Source organism: Callospermophilus lateralis, chromosome 7, assembly GCF_048772815.1.
Source record: "Callospermophilus lateralis isolate mCalLat2 chromosome 7, mCalLat2.hap1, whole genome shotgun sequence".
NCBI classification, from domain to species: domain Eukaryota; kingdom Metazoa; phylum Chordata; class Mammalia; order Rodentia; family Sciuridae; genus Callospermophilus; species Callospermophilus lateralis.
Window position 1 is genome coordinate 133,710,730 of NC_135311.1, and position 13,704 is coordinate 133,724,433.

The 13,704-nt window shown below is 56.2% G+C and overlaps 1 protein-coding gene across 1 annotated transcript in view; it reads right to left on the reverse strand.

Annotated features, from left to right (window-relative positions):
- Positions 1–13,704, reverse strand: part of Fhad1 (forkhead associated phosphopeptide binding domain 1) — a 113,006-nt gene that overhangs the window by 23,012 nt on the left and 76,290 nt on the right. The window contains exons 17-21 of the mRNA XM_077109975.1: positions 10,663–10,770; positions 8,241–8,348; positions 3,513–3,686; positions 1,724–1,949; positions 33–117 (exon numbers count right to left, since the gene is read on the reverse strand). Of these exons, the coding sequence (XP_076966090.1) occupies positions 33–117; positions 1,724–1,949; positions 3,513–3,686; positions 8,241–8,348; positions 10,663–10,770 (701 nt within the window). The remainder of the gene's footprint in view (positions 1–32; positions 118–1,723; positions 1,950–3,512; positions 3,687–8,240; positions 8,349–10,662; positions 10,771–13,704) is intronic.

Consider the following 13,704-nt stretch of genomic DNA (forward strand, 5'->3'; position numbering starts at 1 on the left):
GATGGCCTGGCCTGGCGCCCTCTGGTACTCACATCAGGTGGTCGCACGCCATCTCTTTGGTACTGTTCTCCAATGGGGTTGCCACGGGAAGCTCTTCCGGCATTTCTGCCTCTTCGGCTGCAGCAGAGGGACACACGACATTAGGCCCCTGCCCAGAAGTGGGTGCCCTCCTTCCCCTTGGCCTGTGGGCCACCTGACGGGCCCAACTTGCTGCCCTCCTTCCTGGGAGACCCACCCTGGGTTCTGCGCCACGGCAGAGGCTCTCTCCAGCAGAGGCCGTGGTTACAATGTGGGTGGCCACCTCTGGAGGTGCGCGCCCAAGTTAATCCCCACCGGAGCTTGCTGTTTAGAGGTGGGGCCTTTGAGGATCAGACAAAGCCATCAGGCTGTGGCACCCAAATTGGTAGTGGAGGCTTTAGGAGAAGAGAGACCAGAAACAAGGCACCCCTCTTGTCTCTCGTCCTTTGCCACCTGTGTGGCCCCAGGACTGCCAGCAAGAGGCCATCACCAGGTGTGCCCCCCCACCTGGGATCAGGCCATAAGCCCAGTTGGCCTCTTCTCTTCATAATAACCCAGGGGCCCGGGGGTCTTCCGCCTTCACTAGCAGGCAGGCGTCCCCAAGTCCACTGACAGACCAGGGAGCGCATGTTAGAGTGACAGAACCGCTGCGGGAGGCACAGCCGGGGCACTGGGTCCCCCAGCTTGTCTTCTTCCCACCTCCTCTGGCTCCTCAGCCCCCCACCCCCACCTCCTTGTCCCCCTCTCATCCCACAAACACCCGTGTGGTGTCTGCTTTAAGGCAGGCACTGATCTCAGTGTGGAGGCGACAAGATGTCATCGCCCTCGGTCCCAGCGTGAGCATCCTCAGAGGACACTGTTCACCTGCCAGGGCCATCACCTGGGGACCTGCAGAGTCCATACCTGCAGAATCCCCAGCGCCTCGCTGAGCCTGGAACATAACAGATGCTCAACTAAGAGCTGAACGACGGCAGGGGCCCGTGCCCACAGCTGGCCACTGAAGCAGGACCGTGTCCCAGCCAGAGGGAAGTTTCCTTCGGGGACATTCAGCAAGGTCTGGAGGCCTTTATGGCTGTGAGACATGAGGAATCCTGGCATCTAGCCAGGGAGGCCGGGGAGGCCGGGGAGGCCGGGGAACCCTTAGCAGGCCCAGGGCAGGTGGCCCTGTCCAGCCCAGAAGGTCAGTAGGGCCGAGACCAAAGAAACCCAGGCCCCAGACCTCTTCTCTAAGAGCTCAGCATCTAACAGGATGGGGGAGCTCCGTCACTGGGGGGAGCGTGGGACCAGCCCCCATTTCCGTTTTTAGCTTCTCTTGTACAGAGCTGACCCGGCTGCGTCTGCAAGGGCTCCAGTCAAGTAGCAAATGGGCGAAGGCAAGAGCAGCCCTGCAGAGGCCCCTGTGTGGACGTTTCCATGTGGACAAGAACGGCTGTGTCCACTGCTCGTCACGCCTGATGGCTCCCGCGGCATGCGTGTCGCCGCCTCACTGGGTCGGCACAAAAGATGTCCCGACTCATTGCCAGCGCCTCGGCTCACCCGGGCCTCGAGGGCTCCTGACGTCCCTCGTGCAGCAAGAAGCGCAGGGCCTTGGGCCACCGAGACAGCTTTTCAGTGGGTGCAGCCTGTCTCAGGTCGGCCGGCCGCGGGGCTGCGGCACCCGGAGCTGCCTGGCGCTGGGGCTCCCCGGGTCTGTCTCTGGGCCTACCTGGGTTATTGACCTTCAGGGTTGCAATCTCTTCTTCTATTTTCTTATGGTGTTGGGTCACTCGTTGGAGTCTCTCCTCTAGGCTCACAATCGTCTGGGAGTGCTGTTTGATCTGCTCCTTGTATTCTTGGATTTCTTCTTCAAATCCGTGTTTCTGGGTTTCCCGCTGGTCTTGGAGGCTCTTTACTGTCAGTTGCTGTAGTATTATCTGCTCCTCCATCATGATCTGGGGAAACAGGGCAATGGTTATGTGATGTGGGAGCTGGATGTGATGACGACACACTTGTTCTCATTTGCACAACACAGGTGCTGAACTGGTCTGGCCACAGGACCTTGGCTTGTGCTGTTCCCTCTACCTGGCATGCTCCTTCCCTGGCTCCTCCCATGGCTCACCCACCCCTTCTGGTCTTTCAGGTCTCAGCTCCAACATCCCCTTTAAAGAGCCTTCCCCGATCACCCATCTATAAGAGGAGTCTGAGACACTTTCTATTTGATTTGTTTAATTTTCTGTTTTAGTGTTCCACCTGAAGTGAGCTTGTTCTGTTGTTTCTTTGCCTGTAGAACTCAACTCTGCGGCAGAAGAAACTTGCCCTTTCTCATTGACTGCTGGGCCCACCATCTAGACCCAGATTCTTGATCAGTATGAATGAATGAAAAATTTATAAGGAAAAAAGCAAATGGATTGGGACTTCTTAAAAACAGAAGTCACCAAGGCCCCTGAATGGCGAATCAGACCCCCCGCTTCCCGAGGCCCTTGTTGGTGTTTCTGCCCCTTCCTCCCTCCCTCCTGCTTCTCCGACTGACCCTGCTTCTCTGGCCCCTGCTCCCTATTACCCGGGCCCGGCCTCTGGTCTCCTGAGGTGTGACTTCTTTGTTGGGACAGCTCATTTGTGCCCACTTTCCAACAGTCTGCCATGAGACTCTTCCAGATTCAATTCCCCTTCTTCTCCTCCCCAATCTGCTGAACCGTGCCAGTGGGGCAGCGCTAGAGCTCTGCTACCTGCCGCTGCCTCTCCACCTGGCTCCCTGGGAGAACCCCACCCAGGCCCTCCCTGTGCCCACCAAGGTGCCCTTGGCCTGCCATCATGGCCCCCGCTGCCCTGGCTTGAAGCTTGAGCCTTTATCAAGCGCTGTCATGGCAACGCCTGCCGCCAGGCCCCTCCCTTCCCTCGCTCTCCTCAGCCCTGAGCATCCAGGTCCTTGTGAATCTGACCTACAGCTGCGTCCACCATGTGCCCGCCTGAGCCGGCCTCTCTGCTCGCTCCCTGATCTACTTGTATTTCTGGTAGATTCAGCTCATCAGGCCCTTGCCCACGAGCTGCTGGCTGGATGTGCCAATGACAGAGGAGCAATGCGGGACCCCGTCTGCCAGGGCCTCGGGCACCCACCGCAGCTGAAAGCCTTGACTGAGGGTCTGCGGAGCAGTCGCGGATCACTAGGTCCCGGGGCTCCTGCTCCTTCCCCGTGGGGCTGTGCAGCCCCTGCCCTCCATCTCAGAGGACCTGCAGGAGGCCTCAGCCTCGGGTGACCTTTCACGCCACGCCAACGTTTCTCAATGGGCAGTTCTGCCCTAAGGGACCCGGCAACATCTGGAGACGTTTTTTGTTCGTCACCCCTGGGAGAAGGGAAGTGGCATGCAGCAGGTGGAGACTGGGATGCCACTGAGCCTCCTGCAGCGCCCAGAGTGGCTCCCAGCAGGAAAGAGGTACCCAGCTGAGGCTGAGAGGGCCACTGTCATCTTCCCCTGGGGCACTTCTCCCGTCCCTGCCCCTGCAGGGCACCGACTTACCAGCTTTGTCTTGGCAGTTTCCAGTTCGGCTAAGGATTCATTTAGCTTCAGGGAGAGGCTCTCTGCTCTCAGGCTTTCCGCTGTCTTGATTTGCTGAATCTCTTCAACCATGGCCAGTGCGTCACTTAATTTATTATTTAAAGAGTTCTCTTTTTGCCCTTTTAATTCTATTTCCTAGACAAACAGCAAACATCAGATTAGCAGACATTCAGCACTAAGGGTCAACTCTAGCCTCCTTGCCCCGCCGTCTTCTGGGAGGACGGGAACTCCACTCGGCTGCTCCTGGGAGGCCCAAGGTCCACGCCTCGCCTGGAAGGTTCCCACTGCGAGCTCAGCTGACGTCTGTCTCCTTGGGACGTCTGGTCTCTCGGCTTACTTCCGACACCTGGAGCTCGGGGAGCACGTTTGATTCCTCTTTTATGAGACAGTCTTTAAATAGCCGAGGAGGGCTGCCAAGTCTCTAAGTCTGTTCTCCAGGATAAATGTGCCGAATCCCTTCACCCTCCGCAGCGTGGCCTGCCTTTGGGACACTCTGCTTTCCCATGGGGGCTTTGGCACTGGGATGGCCACCCCCCTGCTGCCCCCCAGGCCCTGGCCACATAGGACCCCCATTGCTGCGTCCATTCCGCCTGCTGGAACCCCTTCTTCCTGCCTTGGAGGGACAAAGTCCCTGTGGCTGGTCCGACAAGGTGGAACCCGGCAGGGTGTGAAGTCTCCCAAACGTGACAGTCCAGATAATCTTGAGACATTCTAGTGGCACTCTCCATCATCAGTGGCAATGTGATGGGTATGGTCCTTCTGGAACATTCCTTGGGAACACACTGTGATCTGAAAATGTTAATATTCTGGGACCCAGCAGTTCTATTTATTTATTTATTTTTGGGTACCAGGGCTTGAACCCAGGAGTGCTTTACCACTGAGCCACATCCCCAGTCCTTCTTATTTTTTTAGTTTGAGACGGGGGCTTGCTAAGTGGCTGAGGCTGTACTTGAACTTGAGATCCTCCTGTCTCAGACTCTCAGGCTGCTGGGATCATAGGCATACGCCACTGTGCCTGGCAGCAGTTCAGTTTTTGGGACTTGATCCCAAGGATGTCCAGCCTGGTACATGGGATGTTTAGTCCAGTGTCTTTTATTCCCTGGAAAATGGAGAAAAAACCACACAGGGCCTGGCTATGAGGAGGGGCAGATAAACTGGGGTCCATCAGACTCCGTGCACACCCAGGCCATCCCTCAATGGCTGGTGGTAGAAGATTGTTGAGCAGTACGGAGGCCCTTGGACAACTAGTTACGTGTAAAGAAACAGCTCCCAGCTGGGGCTGGGGCTCAGGGGCAGAGCGCTCCCCTGGCACAGGCGAGGCCCCGGGTTCCATCCTCAGCACCACATAAAAATAAATAAATAAAATAAAGGTATTGTGTCCAACTACAACTAAAAAAAAAAAAATTAAAAGAAAAAACAGCTTCCAAATCATGCATAAACCAGTGACTTCATAATAAATCCATATTTATCTGCATCCCTAATCATGCTCAACATCCAGGCAGAATCACATCAAAACCCCGCTGGTGACAGCACGGTTAGCTTTTTCTTCTCCTGAGTGAGATTTTGTATTTTTCACATGTTCCGGGAAGCCAGGGGCTCCTTTGACAATCAGGAGGGGAAACTGTACTTAAAAAAGAAAAAAAAAAAAAAAAAAAGGAAAAACGAAATGCAAAAATGCAAACACCACCTTCATCAGGCTCTTCCGGAGCCTCCCCTGGGGCTTGCTTCTTGCTCCCCAAGCCCCCGCGGAGCTCGTCTGATTCTTGGGGAGGCTCTTCACACCGCCCCTAGACTCTCCCTGCAGCGCAGCTGTTCTCTGGTGGACCACGAAGCTGCCTGCGTCTCTGCCCGAGGTTGGAGAGGCCTGGCACGGCCGTCACCGCCCCTCTGGTGTGAAACTGGTTTGCTTTCTGCTCTCTTTTGTCTATTTTACCTTTGCAGGTGAAATCTAGCTTTTTATTGCTCTTCTGTGTACAACAGTAAGCCCCCTGTGTGTCTGGAGGGCCCTTTTGTTACGTGAGCATCTGCAATTTGCAATATCAAATTGGTTAGAGGTACTTATTACAAATTCAGCCAGGAGATTTTTGAAGATGGGCCCTAAACTTGGATTCAGAATCAGGACTTAGTGGTGACATTTGGAGTTGTACACCAATCTTCATCTTATAATTTTTTCTCATTTCCTAAATTATTTTTTGCATATAAAGATTAAAAATTCTAATTAAAAGAGACCAGTTGTTGCAAATGACAATGAGCTTACAACGATTCACCTTAAAATATCAAAGCACACTTCAAACAGACACATCCACAAATTGGGAAATAGAACAAAAGAACATTTTGTTTTGAAATGGAATTATTTTCATTAACTACCTATTGAAATATTTTGAATATCAAATGTTGGCATGCATTCACCTTGGTTGGGGGTAAAAGCTGCTTTTCAAATACATTAGTTACAGAGGATACTCAGTGACCTATTTAAAAAATTCTCTGTTCATTTCTTCAAAGATTTACTCTGAGCTGGCATGGAGGTGCACGCCTGTAATCCCAGTGGCTCAGGAGGCTGAGGCAGGAGGATCACGAGTTTAAAGTCAGCCTCAGCAACAGCGAGGCGCTAAGCAACTCAGTGAGGCCCTGTCTCTAAATAAAATACAAAATAGGGCTGGGGATGTGACTCAGTGGTTGAGTATCCCTACGTTCAATCCCTAGTACTCCACTCCCCAAAAAAGATTAACTCTGAATTTCAGAAAAGTCAAATTCTATTTTTTGTTTTAAATATTCTTTTAATTTAAAAAATTTATTGTAAACTGACAAATTATAATCACCTGTATTTATGGGGTACAAAATAATTCTATGACTAATATAATGCAGAATGTCATTTCAGAATAATAAAGTCAAGCTAATTAACATATCTATCACTTCCAATACTTATTTTTTTTGTGTGTGAAAACATTTGAAATGTACTCTCAGCAGTGTACTATTATTTACTATGGTCATCACATGGTGCGATGGATCTCAAAAGAAAAAAATCCCAGCTTACTCCTGCCCGAGGCGTGTGATACTGGCATACATCTGCCCCTTCCCTGCCCCAGGCTCCTCCCCAGCTTGCTGCGGTCTGCTGTGTGAGTTCGATGACTAGGTTCTGCGTGTATGAGAGCGCACACAGCATTTGTTTTGCTGTGTCTGGCTTATTTTGCTTAGCATGATCTTTAGTTTTTTGAGGGACCTCTTTGTGGCTTTCCACAGTGACCGTGCCAATTTGATGGTACACAAGGTCCCTTCTCTCCACATCCTGCTCGACACGGGGTATCTTTTTCTATAACGGCCCTTCTGGCGGGTGTGGGGTGGTATCCCATGGGGGCTCCATTTGTGCTCCCTGGTGGTTGGTGATGTGGAGCATTTTTCCAAGTGTCAGTTGGCCACTGTTTGTCTTTTAGAAAACATCTCATTGGGTTATCTCTTTCCACAGGGTTGTTGGGGTTCCTTGTAAATTTTGGACATTGCCACTTATCAGATGTACATCTTACAAGTATGTTTCTCCCGGTCTGCAAGTTGTCTGTTTATCCTGTTGTTTCCTTGCCATACAGAAGCTTTTGATTTTGATGATTTTTTGATCTATTTTCGCTTTTGTTGCTTCATTTTTGGGTTCAATTTGAAAAAAAACAAAAAACAACCATTGCTCAGACCCAAGTCCTGCTGTTCCCTTGGTCTTTGCAGGCACATGGTGGGTCCTTGGGTGGAGTTCTGCTCCTCCTGGTCTGGCGTGAAGCCAGCTGCTGACTGTCACAGACCTACCCTTGGATGTCCCTGTCCCCTCTAGGGTGTCCTTGAGGACGGTCCTTGTTGCTCTTCAGGGTGTTCCATTCAATGAGCCTTAGGAGAGGTTTTCTCGGGCCAGTACCAAGAACAGTCCCGTTTCTGTGGCTTGGACGGTTCTGGCCTAGTAGGCAGCACAGGCTTTGCCTTACCCAGTAACTTCTAGAATAAAGTCATGACTCATTCATTGATTTCATGATACACACCTTTTTTTTTTTTTTTTAAACTCTGTGGCACATCATTTGGGGACCCAGCCTGGGGACAAGCAGACTGCTCCCCTGGAGCTCCCGTGTGGCCTGGGCACCCTCCCCGCACACAGTGGGCAGCCCTGGGTCTTGCACACCTCTGCCTTCTCTGTACATGTGCCAGGTGCCCAGGGGCTGTGTGGTGGCATGTGTCTGTCAACCTTCTTCCTGGGCGGTGTTCAAGGGGCCCCTGCTCCACTGGGCAGAGCTTGCAGATTCCCAAGTCGGCCCTATGCCCTGTGGGTCAGAACTCTGGGGGTGAGGCCTGAAGAGGGACTTGGAATAAGTTCCCCAGAGAGTCTGATGCATGCTAGTAAATGACCCAAGATGGATGTGAGCTAGGGACCTTCTTTGGTCCCCACTGGCTCCAAGTCCTTTCGGATTCCTTTGCCTATAGGCAAATCTCACCCGATGACCAGGTGACACCTGGTTTACTCTGGATACTGCTCGTGGCATGTGTGTGTGTGCACGTGTGTGTGCTTTGCACTATTGGGACCCAGGATGGGTCCCACAGAGATGGGAGCAACTTGCCTAATGACCCACAGCCAGAGGGAGGCAGAGTTTGGATCTGACCGGCCCCTGGGCACAGGGCCACTCTGGGCTCCTTTCCGCCCTTGGTCGCCGAGACTCATACCTCTTTCTGCTTGGTCAGGCGGTTCTCCAAGTCCTGCACCTTCCTCTTCTCCTTCTCCAAGGCCTCCTTCGCCTTCTGAATCTCGTAGGCGATGCTGTTGTCTGAGATCTGGGAGTCAAGGGTAAGGGGACGAGGGGTGAGCAGGGAAGGGGGGACTGTCAGTGAGGAGGGAAGCCAGGGCCGGTCTCTGCGGAAGACAGTGGGATGGGGTTTGGGCTAGAGTGAGGCAGCGAGAGCCGGCTGGACTCCTGGAGGGCGAGAACCAGGAGCCAAATCTCAGCCTGGCGCATGAAGGAGGGAGTGACTCGGTCGTCAGGATTTTGGGGCTGGTTTCAGGAAATGACATCCTGGTGAGTGCCAGGGTCATATCATTTGGCGCCAAGCCACGGAATGAACTGGCATGTGTTGGCACCAGTAAAGGCCTGGCTGGGAAGTACCTGGCTCTTAGGAGGTGTGGGAAGAGAGACAGCACAGGGGCACACTTCCTGTCCCCACCCTTCCTGTCCCTGGCTTCCAAGGACACAGGCAGAATCATCCCATATACAAAGGCGTGGGTTTCAGGAATTCATGCCCAGGACAGCGTGGAGCTGAGGACACTTACTGGGCACGGGGGTGGAGGCCGGGACTCCCCTGCACAACCTGGGGGGTGAGACACTCTGTTTGCTGCCGTTGACACTCTTGCAGCCCTGCCCCGCACCAACAGAAAGGCCACAAGACGGGTGTTTTAAATGTCTGGGTGCTGTGCAGACAGAGGCTGGAGCAGGGTCACTGAGGTGTAAACGGGGCACTTGGTGGCGGGGCACCAGGACTATGGCACTTATATTCCCTCTTCCCACTGCTCTGTGACTAACTTTTCTTTAGTGGATGTGCGCTCTTGTCACAAAGGAGAACGAATGGAAATTGTTACAGGGAATGTCAGGTGGGAAGGTTTTAACCAGGGGGCAGAGGTGGGGACACTGGGAGGCACGTGGCCCTGAAGAAGAGACAGTGTTCCCAGTGTTCCCAGGTTTTGATGAGCCTTCCGAAGCCCCACCTGCACACATCCTCCCCCCCCTCCCCGGGCTCTGGCCTCACTCTGTCCCACTGCCACGTCCTGCCTGCCTAAGAGGCCACCAGCCTGTTCTGCGTCTCCTCTCACGCCATGTGCTGCTCAGCGTAGCACAGAGGAGACGTCCTGCTCTGTGTGGGGAATGCTCCAGGGCATGCACCCTGCCAGCCCGGTCCAGGGGCGCCCTTGACAGGTGAGGCAGCGGAGGCTGTGCCTGAGGTAGTAGGAGGAAGGTGACGTCCCCGTCACCCCCCTAGGAAGTGGTGTGAAGCTGGCCACCAGGGCCCTGCCCTAACCACTGTGCACCCAGCCTCTCAGTCCTGCGATTTCCACCACGGCCCATGGGAAGGCAGGACACGCACGCTGGGCACTCGGGCCCCACATGGAAGGGATGCACTGGGGCAGCTGTGGCTAGTTTGGATCCACACCTCGCCGAGTCTCTGAGTCCGACTCCCTCACCCTGGCTGGACTCTGCCCTGCCACACCCTGGACCCTGCCCTCCCTGGGTGGGTGTCCTGCAAGCACAGACTCCTCTCCCCAGGCCTCTGGGGTGGTTCTGCCCCCCTCATGGACGAGGGCACAGAGAGGACAGGGGCTTGCAGGGTTGCACAGCGTGCTAGTACAGAGCTGGGACTGGCGCCCAGAACCAGCTCTTTGGGCTCACTAAGCCCGGCCCCCTCCTCTGCTCCCCCAGCGAGCTCCTGCCTCCTTCTCTGGCTCTTCCCTGAAGTTCCATGCCCCACTGTGCCCTGGCTGGCTCAGGTCCCGTCCCCTTCCAGTTGTCACTCAGGGCCACCTCCTCAGAGCTCTCCATGGGTGTTGGCCACTCTCTAGCCAGTCCTTGGGACTGGCCATTTCCTGGGGTTCTGCCTTCCCGACCTGGGATGGGGGCTGTGGGCAGCGTGGCCATGGCTCATCTTGTCCACTGTGGTGTCCTTGGTCCCCAGAGCAGGGCCCGACACACAGGTGGTCAGAGAACATGGGTGATGAATGACACTGAGCCACCAAGCCACCACCTGCTGATCAGCATAGCCAGGGGAGAGACACCCCTGCCACACCGGGGACTCTAGAGGACCCCGGGACAGGGGCGCAGGCGGGGGCCAGGCAGGTCTGTGAGGAGCTCTGGCGGACGTCGCATCCAATAAGGGCAGCCACCTCCTGGGGCAGGTGAGGGGTGCAGCCTCACAGGGACAAAGCCTCGGGGGAGGTGGCTGCTCCCTCCTGGGCCTTGTTCTCCTCTTGAAACCGGATTCAGCCTAAGAGATTCACCCCAAGGGTGGGGACGCCATAGGGCAGGAGACTCTCCCGTGCCCTGGGCCGCTAGGAGCTGGCCGCCCTGGCCGCTGCAGCTCTCGGCCGCCCCCTGGCTCGCACCTCCTTCTGCTGGGTCAGGTGGTTCTCCAGGTCCTGCACCCTCCGTCGCTCCGACTCCAGGGCCTCCTTGGCCTTCCTCTTCTCGTGGGCTATGCTGCTCTCCAAAACCTGAAAGACAACGGCCGCTCCTCTGGGTGCCTGCCCGGGACGCTGCTGAGGACAGTCCTGAGGGTCACGACGCGGGGCTGGCAGCCCCGGCTCGGGAGACCTCGCCCTCCAGCTCCCGGGTGCGGAGAGCTCCCTGTGGCCCCATTTAATAGAAGAGAGACGGAGGGACAGGTGGGGTGGGCTCAGGCTGGCACGGCTCATGGCCCTGAGCCCGGACCCTGCTCGGGGGAAGCTGGCGGCTGCACGCGGAGCCCGGGGCAGGACCCAGCAGGCAGAGGGGCCAGGCTTGCTGTCAACTGGCGGCAGCCTCCCTGGCGGGAGAGTCTCCTGCCCTATGGCGTCCCCACCCTTGGGGTGAATCTCTTAGGCCCAATCCGGTTTCAAGAGGAGAACAAGGCCCAGGAGGGAGGAGCCAGGAAGGACAGTCCCCACAGGGGCAGGGGCGGGCCTGGCAGGGGCTCCTGGAGGGACACCCGGTCCAGGATTCATCCAGGAAGCTCTTGTGATAAGTGATCGTTGGCTAAAGGACTTAAGTCAATCACCAAAGGAACCAAAGGAAGCCACCCGCGGACCGGCCTCGCCTCTGGCCACCAACTCCTGGGCCAGTCTTCTGAACGGCAGCTCGAGCACCAGGAGTTTAGAACTTGGAACTCAGTTGCCATTAAAATCCACAGTAAGGGCCCCAGGCTGGCCCCCGGGAGCACTCAGCCCCGAGACGTTGCATCTTTTGCAGTAAAATGTGGTTTAAAACTCCAGCGCCCTCTGTCCCCACAGCAGCCCAACAGAGCAGATGAGAAGCGGCAGTGGGGGGACCACCCTTTCATTTTGAGGGCCTGAGGTGGGATTCAGGGTAGGGGCTGCTCCTGTGACCCGTGAAGAGACTTTGAGGCCCCCTCCGGTGACTCAGGGTTGGCCGCAGCGCCTGACCCCACATCCAGGCGCCTGGCCTTGCTCTCTGCAGCTCCTCTGTGGCTGGGACGGGCCCCACCCGGAGGAGAAACACCCTGTCCCTGTGCCCCCTCGCAGGGAAGGCGAGCTGACCCTTAACCCTTCCTCACGACTTGGACTCTCCCTGTGGCCCTCTTCTGGTCAAAGAAAAGTCCCCCTGCCCCGCCCCAGGCTGAACGCAGTCTGCGGCCAGAGCTCGTGAGAGGCCAGCCAGGGGTGGCTGAAGTTCCAACAGACCTGGGGCCACCAGCCCTGGCTCATCTGCTACGGGCTTTACTCCTGCTTCTGACGTCCCTCGTGATCTCAAAATCCCTCGATTCCAGGGCCGTCCTCTGTTGACCTCTTGGTGGCATCTGACTTGAGTGATTCCACAGAGACCCTCCCCCCTCCCTGGAGATAGAACTCGCCCGTCACCTCAGTGACACTGTTTACAAAGAACCACAAGCACAGCTGGGGGGGACCAACAGCCAACACCCTCCTGGGGGTGCAGGGCTGTGTCCAGGGGTCCCTTCTTTCTCCCTCATGTGGGTGGGCTGGCGTCACTCTGAGGTGGACAGGAAGAGGTAGATGTGGCAGGAGTTTAATAGAAACTCCCATTTATTCAGTGACATTTCTATCAGACACTCCCTGGGACATGTCCAACCCTCACAGCCACCCTGCCACAAAGGGAGGTATCGACAGACCTGCTCCAGTCAGGATTTGAACTCACATCTCACCTGGCCGCAAAGCCTGCACCCCTCTCAGCTGCCTTAGGGTTGAGGGATTAACAAAATCAGGCATGAAAAGGGCTCAGGGACCTGAGGGTGCCACAAGCTAAACATGAATCAAAAATGCAATAGAGCTTCCCCAAAGCTAGTTGGGCACATCAAAAGAAGTAGAACATCTTCAACAAGGGAGGGACTTTGAGGCCCCCTCTGGTGGCTTAGGGTCGGCGGCAGCGCCTGTCCCCACATCCCTAGGCCTCCCTGGCTGGGGAACAGTGGTCCTGGCACCACACTTTAGGAAGAAAACAAGTGATGGATCGCAAACTCCAGTGCCCGTAGGGCCAGTCAGGGGCCAGAAGAGAGGATGTGATAATGCGGGAGGAGATGAGGACCGGGCACACTGGTGCGCCTTGGTTCAGCACTGGTCCTTGTTGCCAAGTGGAAACGGGGGCCACATTTCCCGACTCTTGAGAGAGGATGGAAATCTGAATTTTCAAGCACATTTTATGAATCCAGAATAAAACTTTCTGGGTCCGACATGACATATCCGGGAACCTCCAGAGACAACAGCGGACTGTGGAGAGGCCCCGGCTCCAGTCCTGCCAGACGAGTAGGGAGAGGGGCCTGGGCCTGCAGGGGGACAGGCGCAGGAGCAGGTCCCCTTTTCAATCGGCCCCGTTATCGTGTGGAGGAGGGCCCGGGGGTGGGCTGAGGACGGCGTTCTGGTGGCCAGAAAGGTGCCGCCCAACTCGACCTAAAGGGAGCACCTCCTGCCAGCGCAGAGCACCCACCCGATGGCTGCCGGGGCGCAGACACTCCTTGGTGTGGGCTGAGACTGGGTGACTGGGGCAGGGTCCCTGCAGCCTGGACTCCCATGACTGCTGTCCCCCCTTCCTGTGCCTGGGGACTCAACCTCCTTGTCTCCTGTCCTCTGTCTCCTGTCCTGACTTGCTCCCCTCCCCGCCCTCTGAGCTCACTGCCCTGCGGCCTCAGGCGCCACCTGGGCTGGCGGCCCCTCCGGGCACCCACCTCCTTCTGGCGGGCCAGGCAGCTCTCCAGCTCCTCGAGCCTCCTCTCCTTCTCCTCCAGGACCTCCATGGACCTGTGTCTCTCCTGAGCCAGGCGGTCGTCCAGAGCCTGCAAGCAACGGTGACTGCTGAACGGACCTGGTGGCCGTGTGAGAAGGTGGCTCTGCCGGCTCTGCCCGGGTCCCCTCACTCCCCACGGCACCCGAGGAGGGTGCTGGAGCAGGCGGGCCCGGATCGGGGCCCCAGGAGGCGTC